The sequence below is a fragment of the Aotus nancymaae genome, unplaced genomic scaffold, assembly GCF_030222135.1.
Source record: "Aotus nancymaae isolate 86718 unplaced genomic scaffold, 86718_ANA_hifiasm-v0.15.2.pri h1tg000065l, whole genome shotgun sequence".
Taxonomy (NCBI): Eukaryota; Metazoa; Chordata; class Mammalia; order Primates; family Aotidae; genus Aotus; species Aotus nancymaae.
Window position 1 is genome coordinate 8,080,381 of NW_026988480.1, and position 13,960 is coordinate 8,094,340.

At 39.8% G+C, this 13,960-nt stretch overlaps 1 protein-coding gene across 1 annotated transcript; it reads right to left on the reverse strand.

Moving 5' to 3' along the window:
• Positions 1-5,200: 5,200 nt before the first annotated feature.
• Positions 5,201-8,998, reverse strand: LOC105721916 (glutamyl-tRNA(Gln) amidotransferase subunit A, mitochondrial-like). The gene is made up of 2 exons (XM_064366638.1): positions 8,717-8,998; positions 5,201-6,235 (listed from the first exon to the last, which is right to left on the reverse strand). The coding sequence occupies exons 1-2, from the start codon at positions 8,996-8,998 to the stop codon at positions 5,438-5,440; spliced, it is 1,080 nt and encodes a 359-aa protein (XP_064222708.1). The 3' UTR covers positions 5,201-5,437.
• Positions 8,999-13,960: the final 4,962 nt, after the last annotated feature.

The following is a 13,960-nucleotide window of genomic DNA, read 5'->3' on the forward strand; positions in this document are numbered from 1 at the left end:
AAAGCCATAAAGGGACTTTATAAGGAGGTGAAGAAACCTCCTTCTCAGATGTTTCTCTCCTGGAGCAGTCGAGAATGTCTTAAACATGTTTACTAATTATCTGGAGCCTTAGAAAATAGGCTTGTGCCTTGCCTCCTTCAGACATAATGTTTCGGTAATTAGTAATCAGTTACTGCTCTGCTCTCCAGACAAGCTCGATTCCTTTTCCATGATGTTCTCGCCTCACCTAAGATATGCTGACAGGCAATTGAGTCATACCTTTCTCAAGCCCACCAAAAGTCACACACTGAATAAAGGGGGAGGGAGAGGGGAAGATGAAATGCTACACCCTGGATAATAGATAATTAGATAATTATCCCTAGCTGAAAGCACACTTTGGAATTTGCATTCAAAATGAAGAGAATTGGCAAAAAGAAAGCTGATGTCAGGGAATGGGTAATTTTATTTCAGAGAAGTAGCTAGCGGGGAGGATTTAGTCATCCTCTGACTTGCTCCAGCCTCTTCATTTGTCTTTTTCCCTTTAGCGTTTTCATCTACAATCTAAACATCCCACCACTGCCAGAGAGAACATTCTAAATGTCATGCCAGAATTTCTATATGAAAAAGAAGTATCGGGTGAGGGGTGTCAACACACTTTCATGATAAAATCCAGGTGTATGATACCTTCTATAACCTATCTCTTCCTGGATTTTCTGCCCCATTTCCCAATCCCTTGTATGCTCTATTTCAGCAATATTGAGCTATGCGTTGGTCCCCAGGCTCACATGGTTTCTCAAATCCGTGCTCCCTTCTAAACTCTGTTAAATGCACCACTCTCAACCCTGGTCTCTGAACACATATCTCCCTGTCCTTGATTACTCTTTCCTCTTCCCCATGTCCAGTCTGTTGGTAGGTCCTGTGGATTTCGTCTTTTCCAATTCTCATAAACTTTTCTGTGAACACCTTGTCCAGGCCACCACCTGAAACCCTGATACAGTCCTCTGACTCACAGTCCAGTGCTCCCTCCTAGACAACTGCATCAGCTCCCTGAATAGTCTTTTTCTTTTAAACTTCTGTGTCCTTACAACCCACGAGGCTCTTAAAACTGGAAACTGGATCACATTACTCTCTGCCTAACACATTCCAGTGGTTCTCATTGTTCTTACATATATATATATATATATATATTTAACCACATCCTGCTTTACTGACCTCTGCTCTCCTTCATTTATTTCCTTACATGTTTCATTCAAGTTATGCAGAAATGGTGGTACCATAGGGTTTTGAGGAGCCCTTCTTGAAAACCTCAGATGCCCCCTCCTCATTACCCAGCTAAGAAAGGTCGTATGAATTGCCTTTTCAAACAGGGGGCAGCTTTGGAGCCCAGGAACATAGGTCTCTTGACTTAGAGTCAGTGCTCTTGGGGCTTGACTAAGTTCTCTGCTGTCAGTAAGGGTCCCCTTAGGCTAGCATATGGCTGCATTGGCCCTGGGGTCCCCAACTTTTCAGCATGATGAGGATCTGGACCAGGAGCTACAAGCTCACGTGCCAACAAGGACTAGGCAAGCCACGCAGATGTAGATATGAGCTCTTTATCAGAAGAGAATAGAGGTCTTGGTAGAGGTGATGGGGAGACCTCCCGTCCCTACTAAGACAGGAAGCCTCTATTTAGCATTGTTAGCTTTTGCATATGTAATCCACGGTTAGTAATTTTTTATTTTAAAATTTATGTTCAGTTTTAATAAACAAAAAAATTGCCTCTGGGGGCTGTTAGGCCAGTGGGTGGTCTACGGCGTAGACATTCCAGGGGAAACTTGGGGTAATGTTGCAACTCTGGCCGATGGAAAGGTAAAATGTTCAGGTAAAGGTGGAGGGGCCAACTGTGGAAATATGAGAGAAGTGTAGGGGCAGACCAGGACTGTGGGAAGGGAAGGAAGAGGTGAGGGAAGGAGGAGAGGGAGAGAAGCCAAAGAGTAAAACCCTTAGAGATTCCCTTGTTACTAGTGAGCTAAGATGACATTATTTGCTTCAACATCAAGATGAAGGATAGGCCTCCAAAAGCCTTTCCCTGTATCCTCATTTGTTTTTGGTGTGGTCCTCTCTGGCAAGCCCACTGACCTGTCTTCTGCAGTCCTGGTGCTGACTTTCCCCCCTCTGCACACAGGCACACACTGCCCCTTCTCAAACGTATGGACACTTCACCAGGCAAACAGGAAATGTTACTACATGCTGCTTTATGAGGGACAATAAATGAGTGGGAAGGTGCAGAGGAAATATTAGGAGACAGAATAAAAGAAACGAGATGTCTAAGGTGGATAGGGAGGAGCTGTGGAAGCAATCATCAACTCGGAAGTCCTGGAAATGAAGTAAATCTGAGACAAAAGACCCCCAAACACCTGAAGACTTCTTCTCTTCTCACCTGGTGTTTGGGCCACAAGCAAGCCTCCCATGCCTCTGTTCTCTTGGTTTCTCTGTGTGACTGCTGTCCACAGATGATTGGAAAGACATCCATTTCTAATTCTCTGCACTGGAAGTTTGGACCACGGCTCCAAACTGCTTCACCTTCTACAATGTAGAACGTTCTCCTCGGATTTGGAGCCACCTTTGGTGGTAGATGAGCCTGAGTTGAAGCATCAACTGGCAGGGGTAACACATGAGGAGGAGAAGCTCAACTCAGTGGCTGCTCTTTTTCACTTTTCTATGTATACATTTAAAACCTCACCACCTTTCCTCCTCACCAATATCATGAGGCAGATTAAAAAACCACTGTCATTGTATAGCTAAAGAAACTAAAATCCAGTTACATGATCCAGATCTTCTAACTTCAAAGTGTCTTTTTTTTTTTTTTACTCCATAAAAAAGTTACTCATTATTTTTCAGTTACTTCTTCTTCAGTTTCCAGTTACTTATTCTCCTTTCCTCAGTCCTACATCTAGGATCACCTGCCCTATAAGTTTGATCAGGATGTCAATGCAGAGTTGAGCAACCCCTCTGCCTAACTCATCTATCCCATATCAGAGTTCGCTTTTTTCTAACCATGTTCCTCACTGGGGAAAAATGTATTGACCACTTTCTGTGGGCTGGCAGTATGGCATGTAATAACTGTTCTAGTTTTCCCATAATAATACCAATCTGGAAAAGACTTTTGAGTTAAATAAACACAGCTTTTCATACAACAGATCAAAAATTGCTGGGTAATATAATAGTTCTATCTTAAACTTTTGGAGGAACTGCCAAACTGTTTTCCACAACCATTTGCCACTGTGACTATACCATTTTATATTCCTACCAGCAACCTTTGCAGTTTCCAATTCCTCCACACCCTCAGCCAACACTTTTTTTTTTTGGAGATGGTGTCTCGCTCTGTTGACAGGCTAGAGTGCAGTGGTGCGATGTTGGCTCCCTGCCACCTCCACCTCCTGGATTCAAGCAATTCTCTTGCCTCAGCATCCTGAGCTGTGAATACAGGCATCCACCACCATGCCTGGCTAATTTTTGTGCTTTTAGTAGAGACGAGGTTTTGCCATGTTGACCAGGCTGGTCTCAAACTCTTGACCTCAAGTTATTCACCTGACTCAGCCTCCCAAAGTGCTAGCATTACAGGCACGAGCCACTGTGCATGGCCAACACTTTTTATTTTTCTTTAAAAAATTGTTATCTCTTAATGAGATATGAAATCATATCTCATTATGATTTTGATTTGCAATTTCTTAATGATGAATGATGCTGAACATGTTTTTATGTGTTTTTGGCCATTTGTATATATTCTTTGAAAAAAATGGCTATTCAAATCTGTTGCCCAAGTTTAATTGGGTTTTGTTTCTTAAACAAACATTGAGTTGTAAGAATCTTTATATATTCCGGACACAACTCTTATCAGCTATATGATTTACAATTATTTTCTCCCATTCTGTGAATTGTCTTTTCCCTTTATTAGTGGTGTTCTTTTTTTTTTTTTCTTTTTTTGACTCCCTAGAGTATAGAATCTCCAAAGTCAATTATTTATTTATTTTTGAGGCAGAGTCTTGTTCTATCACCCAGGCTGGAGTGCAGTGGTGCAATCTCAGCTCACTGCAACCTCTGCCTCTGGGATTCAAGTGATTCTCCTGCCTCACCCTCCTGAGTAGCTGAGTCTACAGGCTCCGCCACTATGCCTGGCTAATTTTTGTATTTTTAGTAGAGATGGAGTTTCACCATGTTGGCCATGCTGGTCTCAAACTCTTGATCTCAAGTGATCCACCTGGCTTGGCCTCCCAAAGTGCTGGGATTACTGGTGTGAGCCACCACATCCAGCCTAAAAGTCATCTTAAATTTTAAGATATGTTTACTGTTTTAGAGAGACAGAGGCTAATTTTTCATTTTCAAGGATTGCTGAACAATCATCCATGAGTTCTTGAAGTTGAATAACAGGAAACTGTACTTGTTTTTCAAACCATTTGGCTACTGTAAGAAGCTGTTGGTCATAAAATGCACATCCAATAAACTGCAGTCCTATTGGCAGCCCTTGGTTTGAGAGTGCAATAGGGATACTCACTGCTGGCAATCCTGCCATATTTACAGCTTGTGTAAAAATGTCACTTCATGTTCTGTTGTCCTCTTTGATGAACTCCAAGTATGGTACTGCCTCACTCAAGGTGGTGGGAATTAGCAAGACATACACTCCAGAGTTAAAAGCATTCACAAAGTCATTAGCAATGAGGCATCTCACTTTCTGTGCTTTGACGAAATAATTATCATAGTTTTCTTTTCTTTTCTTTTTTTTAGTTTAAAAGGTAGTGGTTCTTTTTTTTTATTGCATTTTAGATTTTGTGGTATATGTGAAGAACATGCAAGATTGTTGCATAGGTGCATACGTGGCAGTGTGAGTTGCTGCCTTCCTCCCCTTCACCTATATCTGGCATTTCTCCCCATGCTATCTCTCCCCAACTCCCCACCCCCCACTGTCCCTCCCCTATTTCCCCCCCAACAGACCCCAGTGTGTGATGCTCCCTTCCCTGTGTCCATGTGTTCTCATTGTTCAACACCCGCCTATGAGTGAGAACATGTGGTGTTTGATTTTGTGTTCTTGTGTCAGTTTGCTGAGAATGATGGTTTCCAGGTTCATCCATGTCCCTACAAAGGATGCGAACTCATCGTTCTTGATGGCTGCATAATATTCCATGGTGTATATGTGCCACATTTTCCCTGAGTTTTCTTTTAATAAGAAAAAGTTTCCTGAGAGAATTCTTCCTCTCACCACATCATTGAACCCCTCTTGTCTGGTTGCATCATACATGGCTTCAGTGGACACATCAATGTCACATCTGTGACCATATTGTAGATCATCAAATCTTGCCATATTCGATGCCACTTCCGACGTGCACAATACATGGTAGCAGACAATTCAATAACTGGTGTGAGGAAGGGATACTTCAATTACTTTGGCCCCCTCAGACTCAAAGAGGTCAGCAGCTATGGATCAAAGAGACTGTATTTCACTCGATAATTCTGGTACAAGATATTCCTTTGGAATTCCTATACATAGTTTGCTCACATCTGCCAAACTGGAAAGCACAAGTGGTTTATTAATAGGGTCATGTGCTGTGGTAGAATCCTTGGGGTCATGTCCAGCCAGTACACCCAACACCATTGCTGCATCATCCACATATCTGGTTAAGATTCCTGGCACATCCATCCAATTCACCAGGGGAATGAGACCATGACGGGAAACTAAGCCATAGCTTGGTTTGAAACCAACAAGCCCACAGTGGGCAGCAGGATTTCTGGTGGATCCTCCTGTATCTGATCCTAAAGCTGCATAGCATGTGAACGCAGACATGGCAGCTGCACTCCCACCTGAGCTTCCTCCAGTTATCAGCCAGTCTGAATCTCCACTCTCACTGTGGGGATTCTGCTTCCTTTTTTCTCTATATTGTTTTGAATAACTCCAGGGGTTTTTAACTGGTCCAAGTACACCATCTGTGCTTCCAGATCCCATAGCAAATTCATCTAAATTCGATTTTCCCATTAGTAGAGCTCCCTGATCCAACAACTTCTGAACTACTGTAGCATTATAAGGTGGTACATAACCTTTCAGCATATTTGATTCACATGTTGTCTCAATGCCAGATGTGCTAAAGTTGTCTTTTACTGCAATAGGAATTCCATCTAAATCCCCAAGTGACTGTCCATTCTTATATCTCTTTTCTGATTCTTCAGCTTGTTTTAAGGTCACCTCTTCCGATACAGCAATGTAGGCATTCAGAAACTTGGTCTTCTTGATAAGAGAAAGACATTTTTGATAGAGCTCTGTTGGTGTAATTTGGCCTTGTTTCAGTGCCACAGAAACTTCTTGGAGGGTCTAGCCCAGCGTGGTCCTCTTGCCCAGACTGCCACCATAGGAGACAGGCAAGGAGGAAAAAGAGGTCACCGGTCACTAGTGATGTTACATGGGCACAGCCATCTTTAATCGTCACTCTAATGGTGTTCTTATAAGAGAAAAAGTTTTTAGCTTTGATGAAATCTATCTCTTTTTTGTTTGCTTGTTTGTGTATGCATTTTATATATATGTTTATGTATATATAAACTTCTTATATATATTTATATATATAAACATATGCTTATATTTATATGTTATATTTATATATATGTTTATATTTATATATAAAAAATATATATGTTCATATATATAACATATATATGTTTATATATATTATATATAATATATAAAATATTTTATATTTTATATATTAGATATAAAAGCTTTATATATAATATTTATTATATATATAATATCTATATAATTATATAGATAAATATATGTTTTATATATATAAGCTTATATATATATATGTTTTATGTACATAAGAAGTTATTGCATAATCTAAGGTCTCATAGTTTTATACCTGTTTCCTTCTAAGAGTTTAGTTCATATTTAGGTCTATGATTTATTTTGAGATAATTTTTGCATCTGGTGTGATTTAGGGTCCAGTTCATTCTTTAGAATGTGGATATGTCCAGTGTTCATCACGATTTGTTGATAAGACTATTCTTTTCCCATTGAATTTCCATGCCATCCTTATCAAAAAAAAGTTTACCATATATGTTTGGGTTTATTTCTGGACTCTGAATTCTATTCCATTAATCTGTATGTCTCTCCTTATGTCAGTACCACACTGTCCTGATTATTTTAGCTTTTGAGTATGTTTCAAAATTGGGAAATCTGAGTTCTCCAACTTCATTAAGTTTTTTCAAGACAGTTTTGGATTTGAGATGCCTGGTGTTTCAAAGTGAATTTTAGGATTAATTGCTCCATCTCTGCAAATCTCACATTTGGAATTTTGATAGGGATTATACTGAATCAGTAGATCAAAATAAGACTATTTCAATTTAAACAATAGTATGTCTTTCTGTCCATGAAAATAGAATTCCTCTCCATATTATTAGGTTTTCTTTGATTTCTTTAAACATGTTTAGCAGTTTTCAGTGTACAAGTCATACAATTTTTTGGTTACATTTAGTCAACTATTTTATTATTTGACAGAATACCTTAAATGTTCATGTATCTTTCCTGTTATTTTAAATTGATTTTTCTTAATTTTAATTTTAGATTATTTATTGCTAGTATATAGAAATTGGTTTTTTGTGTATTTGTTTATCTTGCAACTTTGCCAAACTTGTTTTCTGGCTCTAATATACTTTGTGTGTGTGAAGGGGCTATGTGTGGATCCTTTAAGGTTTTCTGTAGAAAAGATTGTGTCATCTGCAAATAGTGATAATTTTAGTTTTCTCAATCTGCATGTGTGGAATCCTTTTATTTCTTTGTCTTGCCTAATTGCCCAGGCTGGAAACTCTAGTACAGCATTGAATAGAAGTAGCAAGAGTAGACATTCTTAGGGACTAGATTTTTAGTCCCGATCTTAGAGGAAAGTTCTTAGTTTTTCACCATTAATTATGATGTTTTCGTGGGGTTTTCATACATGTGCTTCATTAGGTTGAAGAAGTTTACTTCTAATCTTAGTTTGTGGGTGTTATTATCATGAAATGTTGGATATTATCAAATGTTCTTCCTGCATCTATTGAGATGGTTGGTTTTCCCCTTTATCCTGTTAATGTAGTGTATACATTGATTACGTTTTGTATGTTGGAACAACCTTGCATTCATGTGATAAATCTCACTTGGTCATGTTGTATAATCCTTTTAATATGTTGCTAGACTTTGAATTGGTTTATTAGCAGTGCTGTGATGTGATCTTGGCTCACTGCAGCCTTCACCTCTGGGTTTAAGCAATTCTCCTGCCTCAGCCTCCCAAGTAGCTGGAACTACCAGTGCATGACTCCATGCCTGGCTAATTTTTTGTATTTTAGTAGAGATGGGGTTTCACTGTGTTGCCCAGGCTGGTCTCAAACTCCTAAAGTTCGAGAAACCTGGCTCAGGTTTCTTTTTTAAAGTTTTGTTTAAACAGTCAATTTTACAAAGTATATAAATAAGAGAAAATATTATATATTTACCCTTCATTATTTGGTATACATATAGAGTCTCACCTGGTATTATTTTTCATGCCTACAGATCTCCTTTTAGTATTTCTTGTAGTTTGGGATGGCTAGGGATAATAATAATAATTATTATTATTATTTTAGCTTTTGTATATCTGAGAAAGACTTTATTTTACATTTGCTTTTAAAAGCTATTTTTACTGGCCAAATAATTTTAGGCTGACAGTGCTTTTCTTTCAGTATTTTAAATATATTCCTTCACTGTCTTCTTGGATTTTTCTGATGATAAATCTGGTGTCATTTTATCTTTGTTCTTCTGTATGTAATGTGTTTTTTCTTTGCCTTTAGAAGTTCTGTATTTTCGTTCTGAGCAATTTGTTTCAAATATCCTTGATGTGATTTCTTTATATTTCTTTTGCTTGAGGTTCATTGATCTTTTTGGATAAGTGGGCTTATAGTTTTCATCAAATTTGGAAATTTTGGCAATTATTAATTCAGACAATTTTTCTGTCCCTTCTTCCTTGAAGATTCCAGATACACACATATTAGGCCATTCTGAAGTTGATCGATGACTTGTTGATGCTCTATTTATTTATTTCTAAAATTATTTTTTTCTTTGCTGCATTTAAAATATTTTCTCTTCCTATATCTCCAAGTTTACAAATCTTTTTCCCTACAATATCTCATATGCCATTAATTACATCATTCTATTTTTCTTTGTAGACATTTTAATTTTTATCTTTAGAAGTTTGATTTTTAAAATATTTTCCATTCTTCTACTTGTTTAATGGTTCTTCTAGTTTGCACAGAGACTACGGTTATAACTGTTTTGATGTCCTTGTGTGATCACTCTGACATCTGTGATAGTTCTGAGGTAGCTTAAACTGATTAATTTCTCTTCTCAGAATACCTTAAATGTTCATGTATCTTTCCTGTCTCCTTCCTGGAAACATTTTATTGAATGTCAGACATTTAAAAAATTTTACCTTTCTGGTGCTGAACATTTTTCTATTTCTTAAATATTCTTGAGCTTTGTTCTGGAATTCATTAGGTTACTTGGAAACACTTTGAGCCTTTTGGGACTTACCTTTAATGTTTGCTAGGCAGGTGATCTGGTTTGGATATTTGTCCTGCCCAAATCTCATGTGGAAATGTCATCCCCAGTGTTGGAGGTGGGGCCTGGTGGAGGTGTTTGGGTCATGGGGGGTGGATCCCTCATGGCTTAGGTCTGTACTTGGCGATAGTGTGTTCTTATGAGATCTAGTTGTTTAAAAGTGCCTGGCACTTCCCCTACCTCTCTTTTTCCTGCTCTTGCCTTGTCACATGCCTACTCCCGCTTTGCCTCCTGCCATGAGTAAAAGCTCCATGAGGTCTCCCCAGAAACTGAGCAGATGCTGGTGTCATGGTTCTATGCCCTGCTGAAATGTCAGCCAATTAAACCTCTTTACTTAATGAAGTAATTAGCCTCAGGTATTTCTGTATAGCAATGTAAAGAATGACTTAACACAGTAGGATGTTTAATATTTGAAAATCTCATTCTAATGCCAATTATTCCTCACTCATAAGCCTAGATCCTTCTGAGTACCCTGCCCAATTCCCTTTGAATTATTAAGTTTTCCATTCTGGTTAGTGGAAACAGGCACTACTTTTAGCTGTGTGTAGGCATACCAGACACTGTATTGTCTAACCCTTTTATGTGATTGTTTTCATGGCCTCTAGTATTTTCCATGCCTGGATGAGTTTATCAGAACTCTTCTGAGTACTCAAAGACAACCCTCTAGGGTCTCTAGCATTCTCTGCACAGACCTCTGAGCCCTAGTACCTCCTCCTGGGAATTCTAACCATCTTGGTCTCTCTCTGTCTAGCTCCATCTCAACTCTGCTTGGCTCTGCATAGATTCACTCCCTGGGACATGTCCCTTAAATTCTGTGTAGGCTCTAGGTAGAAGCAGTTGCAAGGCTCACTTCTTGTGTTTCCTTTCCGGGACTGCTGTTTAATAGGTAGTGTCTTGAAAGGTATTGTTTTAAATATTTCTTTTTCTGTTTGTTTTTTGTTTTGTAGTTGTTCAGGGAGAAAGGTAAGTTTAATTCTTGTTGCTCAATCTTGACTTAGGTGGATGTCTCTCTTGTTTGCATTTTAACACAGGCTAATTGTTTAGAAAGATTGCAGATTATAACACATTTTTTTCATTCTTTTCTAATATTTTAGTAACTCAAAAGATCCACATGTTCATCCCTCTCTTTATAACACGTTGCCTTCCTTTATTACTCATCCCCAAATGTCTCCTTACTCTTCTGTTTTCCCTTAGCACTGTGGTGTATAGTAATTTTCACACTGCTTAATGATGTGTTCATCACCTTCAGTGAACTCTCAGCTTCTTGCAGGCACAGATTGTGTCTTATTCATCTCTAACATTTCTTTCATTTACAAACAAAGTTGGTTTTTATAAATATTTTTGAAAGAATGAATAAATGAATGGACAGAAAGTTGTGAAATTATAGTTAGCAGACATTGGCTAGTATCTGAGGGACATTTTGGAGTGATCATGCTTTATACTCTGGGTGCTTCAAGAAGCAGACACCAACTCAAGATAGACATAAAGGAGATTTTGGGAAAAGTATCTGTGAAAGGTAAAGAAACAGCAGGAGAAGAGAAAAGACTTCTTACCATGATACCACATGACACTTGTGACAGCAGAGATGACAGGAAGGATTAGGTAGAAAGCTTCTGACTGAAATGCAGCTTTGAAAGAGTCTTGCCCAGGCTGATGGGGAGAACTGAAGCAAATAGCACCTGTAACAAGAGACTTGCATCAGACAGAAATGGCCAGGTGTTGGTAGCCCTGTGTCCAGTGATTGACTGGAGCATCCCTGGGGACTCAGGGCCCCTGCAAGGACACAATGGCAGATCCAAAGACATTGACTTGCAGGCTGCCAGTCAGCTGAGCTCCCTATGGCAAGTTTTCTTGAAGATCTGAGGGTGTAAATCTGTGGGTACCAGATATGGGCAGAAGGCAGGACAAGGAGTAGTTGTGGTGATTCAAATGTCTGCTGCCCACTCCTGCGACTCCCCGTGACAGAGTCCTGCCAGCAGCTGGTGACGACCTGCAGGGGCATTCGTGGGCAGTCCATCACTATAAGCATACAGGTCTTGCAGCTGGTCCATGACTGCCTGCAACCCAGATTCTAGTTTTCTCTGAATCTACTGGGCCAGGGCAAAGAGTCTTACTGCTTATCTAAGAATCTATGAGCTTTCTGTTTGGCGTGCTGGCAGATATAATTTGTTGCCTTTATTATCTTGTAAAAATGTTAATCTATAACCACAGTGAGGGGTTGCTTCTGTGCTTGATTTTGCTTTTCTACTTGACAGGTTGAAGAGCTTGCAGAATCTCTGTGCCATGCTTCCCAAGGTTCTTACATCCCTCATCTGTCATAGAGAAAGTGGTAGGGATAAAATTGTGCCAGCAGCACCTTGTCGAACCCCTGCTACGGGCAACCATTATGAATCATAGGATGAAGTATAAGAGGAGCCAGAGGCTTCAGCATTATATATCTGAGTTCTGGAGAAAGGGTTGGAATCCACAAGACTTTCACTACACTATTGCCACTAAGTCGTACTTTGCTCCCAGCACACGAAGATCTTGTCCAAAATGTCCCTGGAAAACAGCAAATGGGATAAAGGGGTTGGATTCTGCACTGGCAGACACTTCCTTTATTGTGCTATGGCCCTAGGCCAAACTCTTATTCCCATCTGCATATTCTGCTCACTCAGATCCATAGTCCCATTGTGTGGTTCTAGTTCTAGTCACCAGGCCTTCTCACAAATGGAGCCCTGGATGTGGGCACTGGGGTGACACTGTCTGAAGCTCGTGCTCTTGATACTGTGTCTCATCCCACTGCCTCTGCCAGTGACTGACTGTAGCAATGAAGGCTACAAAGCTGACACAATCACAATCTGTACAGAGATCCACAGACATACGAAAACAAAAACTGAGGACATTTGGAAATAGAGGCTTAGCAAAAACATCAAAGCTGTACTTGTTTCCTTTTGATGCTGTGACAGATATTTACAAATGGAGCTGCTTAAAACAACACCCAACTCACAGTCCTATAAGTCAGCAGTCTGGGAGCAGTATGGCTCATCTGGGCCTCCAAGCTAAAATCCAGGTATCAGAAAGACACTGCTTCTCTCTGGGGGCTCTGGGAATGAGTCCATCCCCCAGCTCTTGCAGGTTAGCAGAAGTCAGTTCCTTGTGGTTGTAGGATTGAGTCCCTGTTTCCTTGCTAGTGTCAGCTGGAGGTGGTTTTCAGCATCCAGGTGCCACCTGTGTTCTTTGGTTTGTGGCCTTTTCCCTCCAAGTTCAAAGCCAGCAATGATGGTGAAGTCTTCACATTTCAAATCTTTCTCCCTTCTGCCTTAATTCTTCTGCTATCTCTTCTTTTCCCAGATAGCTGGAGACAGTTCTCTGTGAGGGCTCATGGATTAGGTTAGGCATACCCAGAAAATCCAGGGTAATCTCTCAATTTTAAGGTCCATAACCTAACTCACATCTGCAAAGCCCATCTTGCCATGCACTGTGGTAATTCATACGTTCTGCAGAGTGGGATGTGGCCATCTTTGTGGGGAGGAGGGGAGAGAGGGAGATGAAAGCACATACAGTCCTGGGGAATAAAAACAGGGAATTTCGAGGAGTTAGAAATGAGGACGATGCTCCAGGTAGTGAAAATGACATAAAGATTAAGGAACAGAATTTAGACAAAAATATCCATTTTATTACATTTGACTTGAAGACAGTGGGCCCACATTGCCTAAGACATGCTTTGGAATAACTGGAATCCATCCCACCTTTTCAGTCTTTTGGACCCTCACTCTTAGATTGTGACTTGAATAAAATATTAATTACTTTTAGATATCAAAGGGTAGAGGACTCCAATAAGTGTTGGCACTGAGACAATAAATGATGGATAGTCCTAAAGCTTTTCTAAGTTTTGTCTTCCTGTGTTAAATTGGAGGGGCTCGTATGGAATGTTAACTGAGGGAAGTTGAAGCCAATGCACACATGCCTAGGAGAACTGGGGGAGTTACTCATGGCAATCTCCTTGCAGCTTGACGCTTTCCAATGTTCAACCCACTTCTAACCTCATGGAGTCGTTATCAGGGGAAAGGGCATGCATGGAATGTGGGGCCAGAATACCTGAGTCAAATCTGGATGCTAGAGTTTATAGTTATGTTATCTGAAGCAAGCTACTTAGCCTGCTGGAGAATTTTCTTTATCAGCTATAAAAAGGGAGTTTTACATCTAAAAGATGATTATAAGTCCTTAATACCTGACAGTATAACTTCTTGTTAAGAATCTTAAACTTATCTTATTTTTCCAATGTTTCCTCTGGATTTGGTCCTAATGTCTAGGCCCAGAAGTTAGTTTAGCATTCATATCCATGTAATGCATCCTTTCATAGTAAAGAATTGTCCAAGATTCCACAGAGAGTGACCTCCAGCCTGGAAG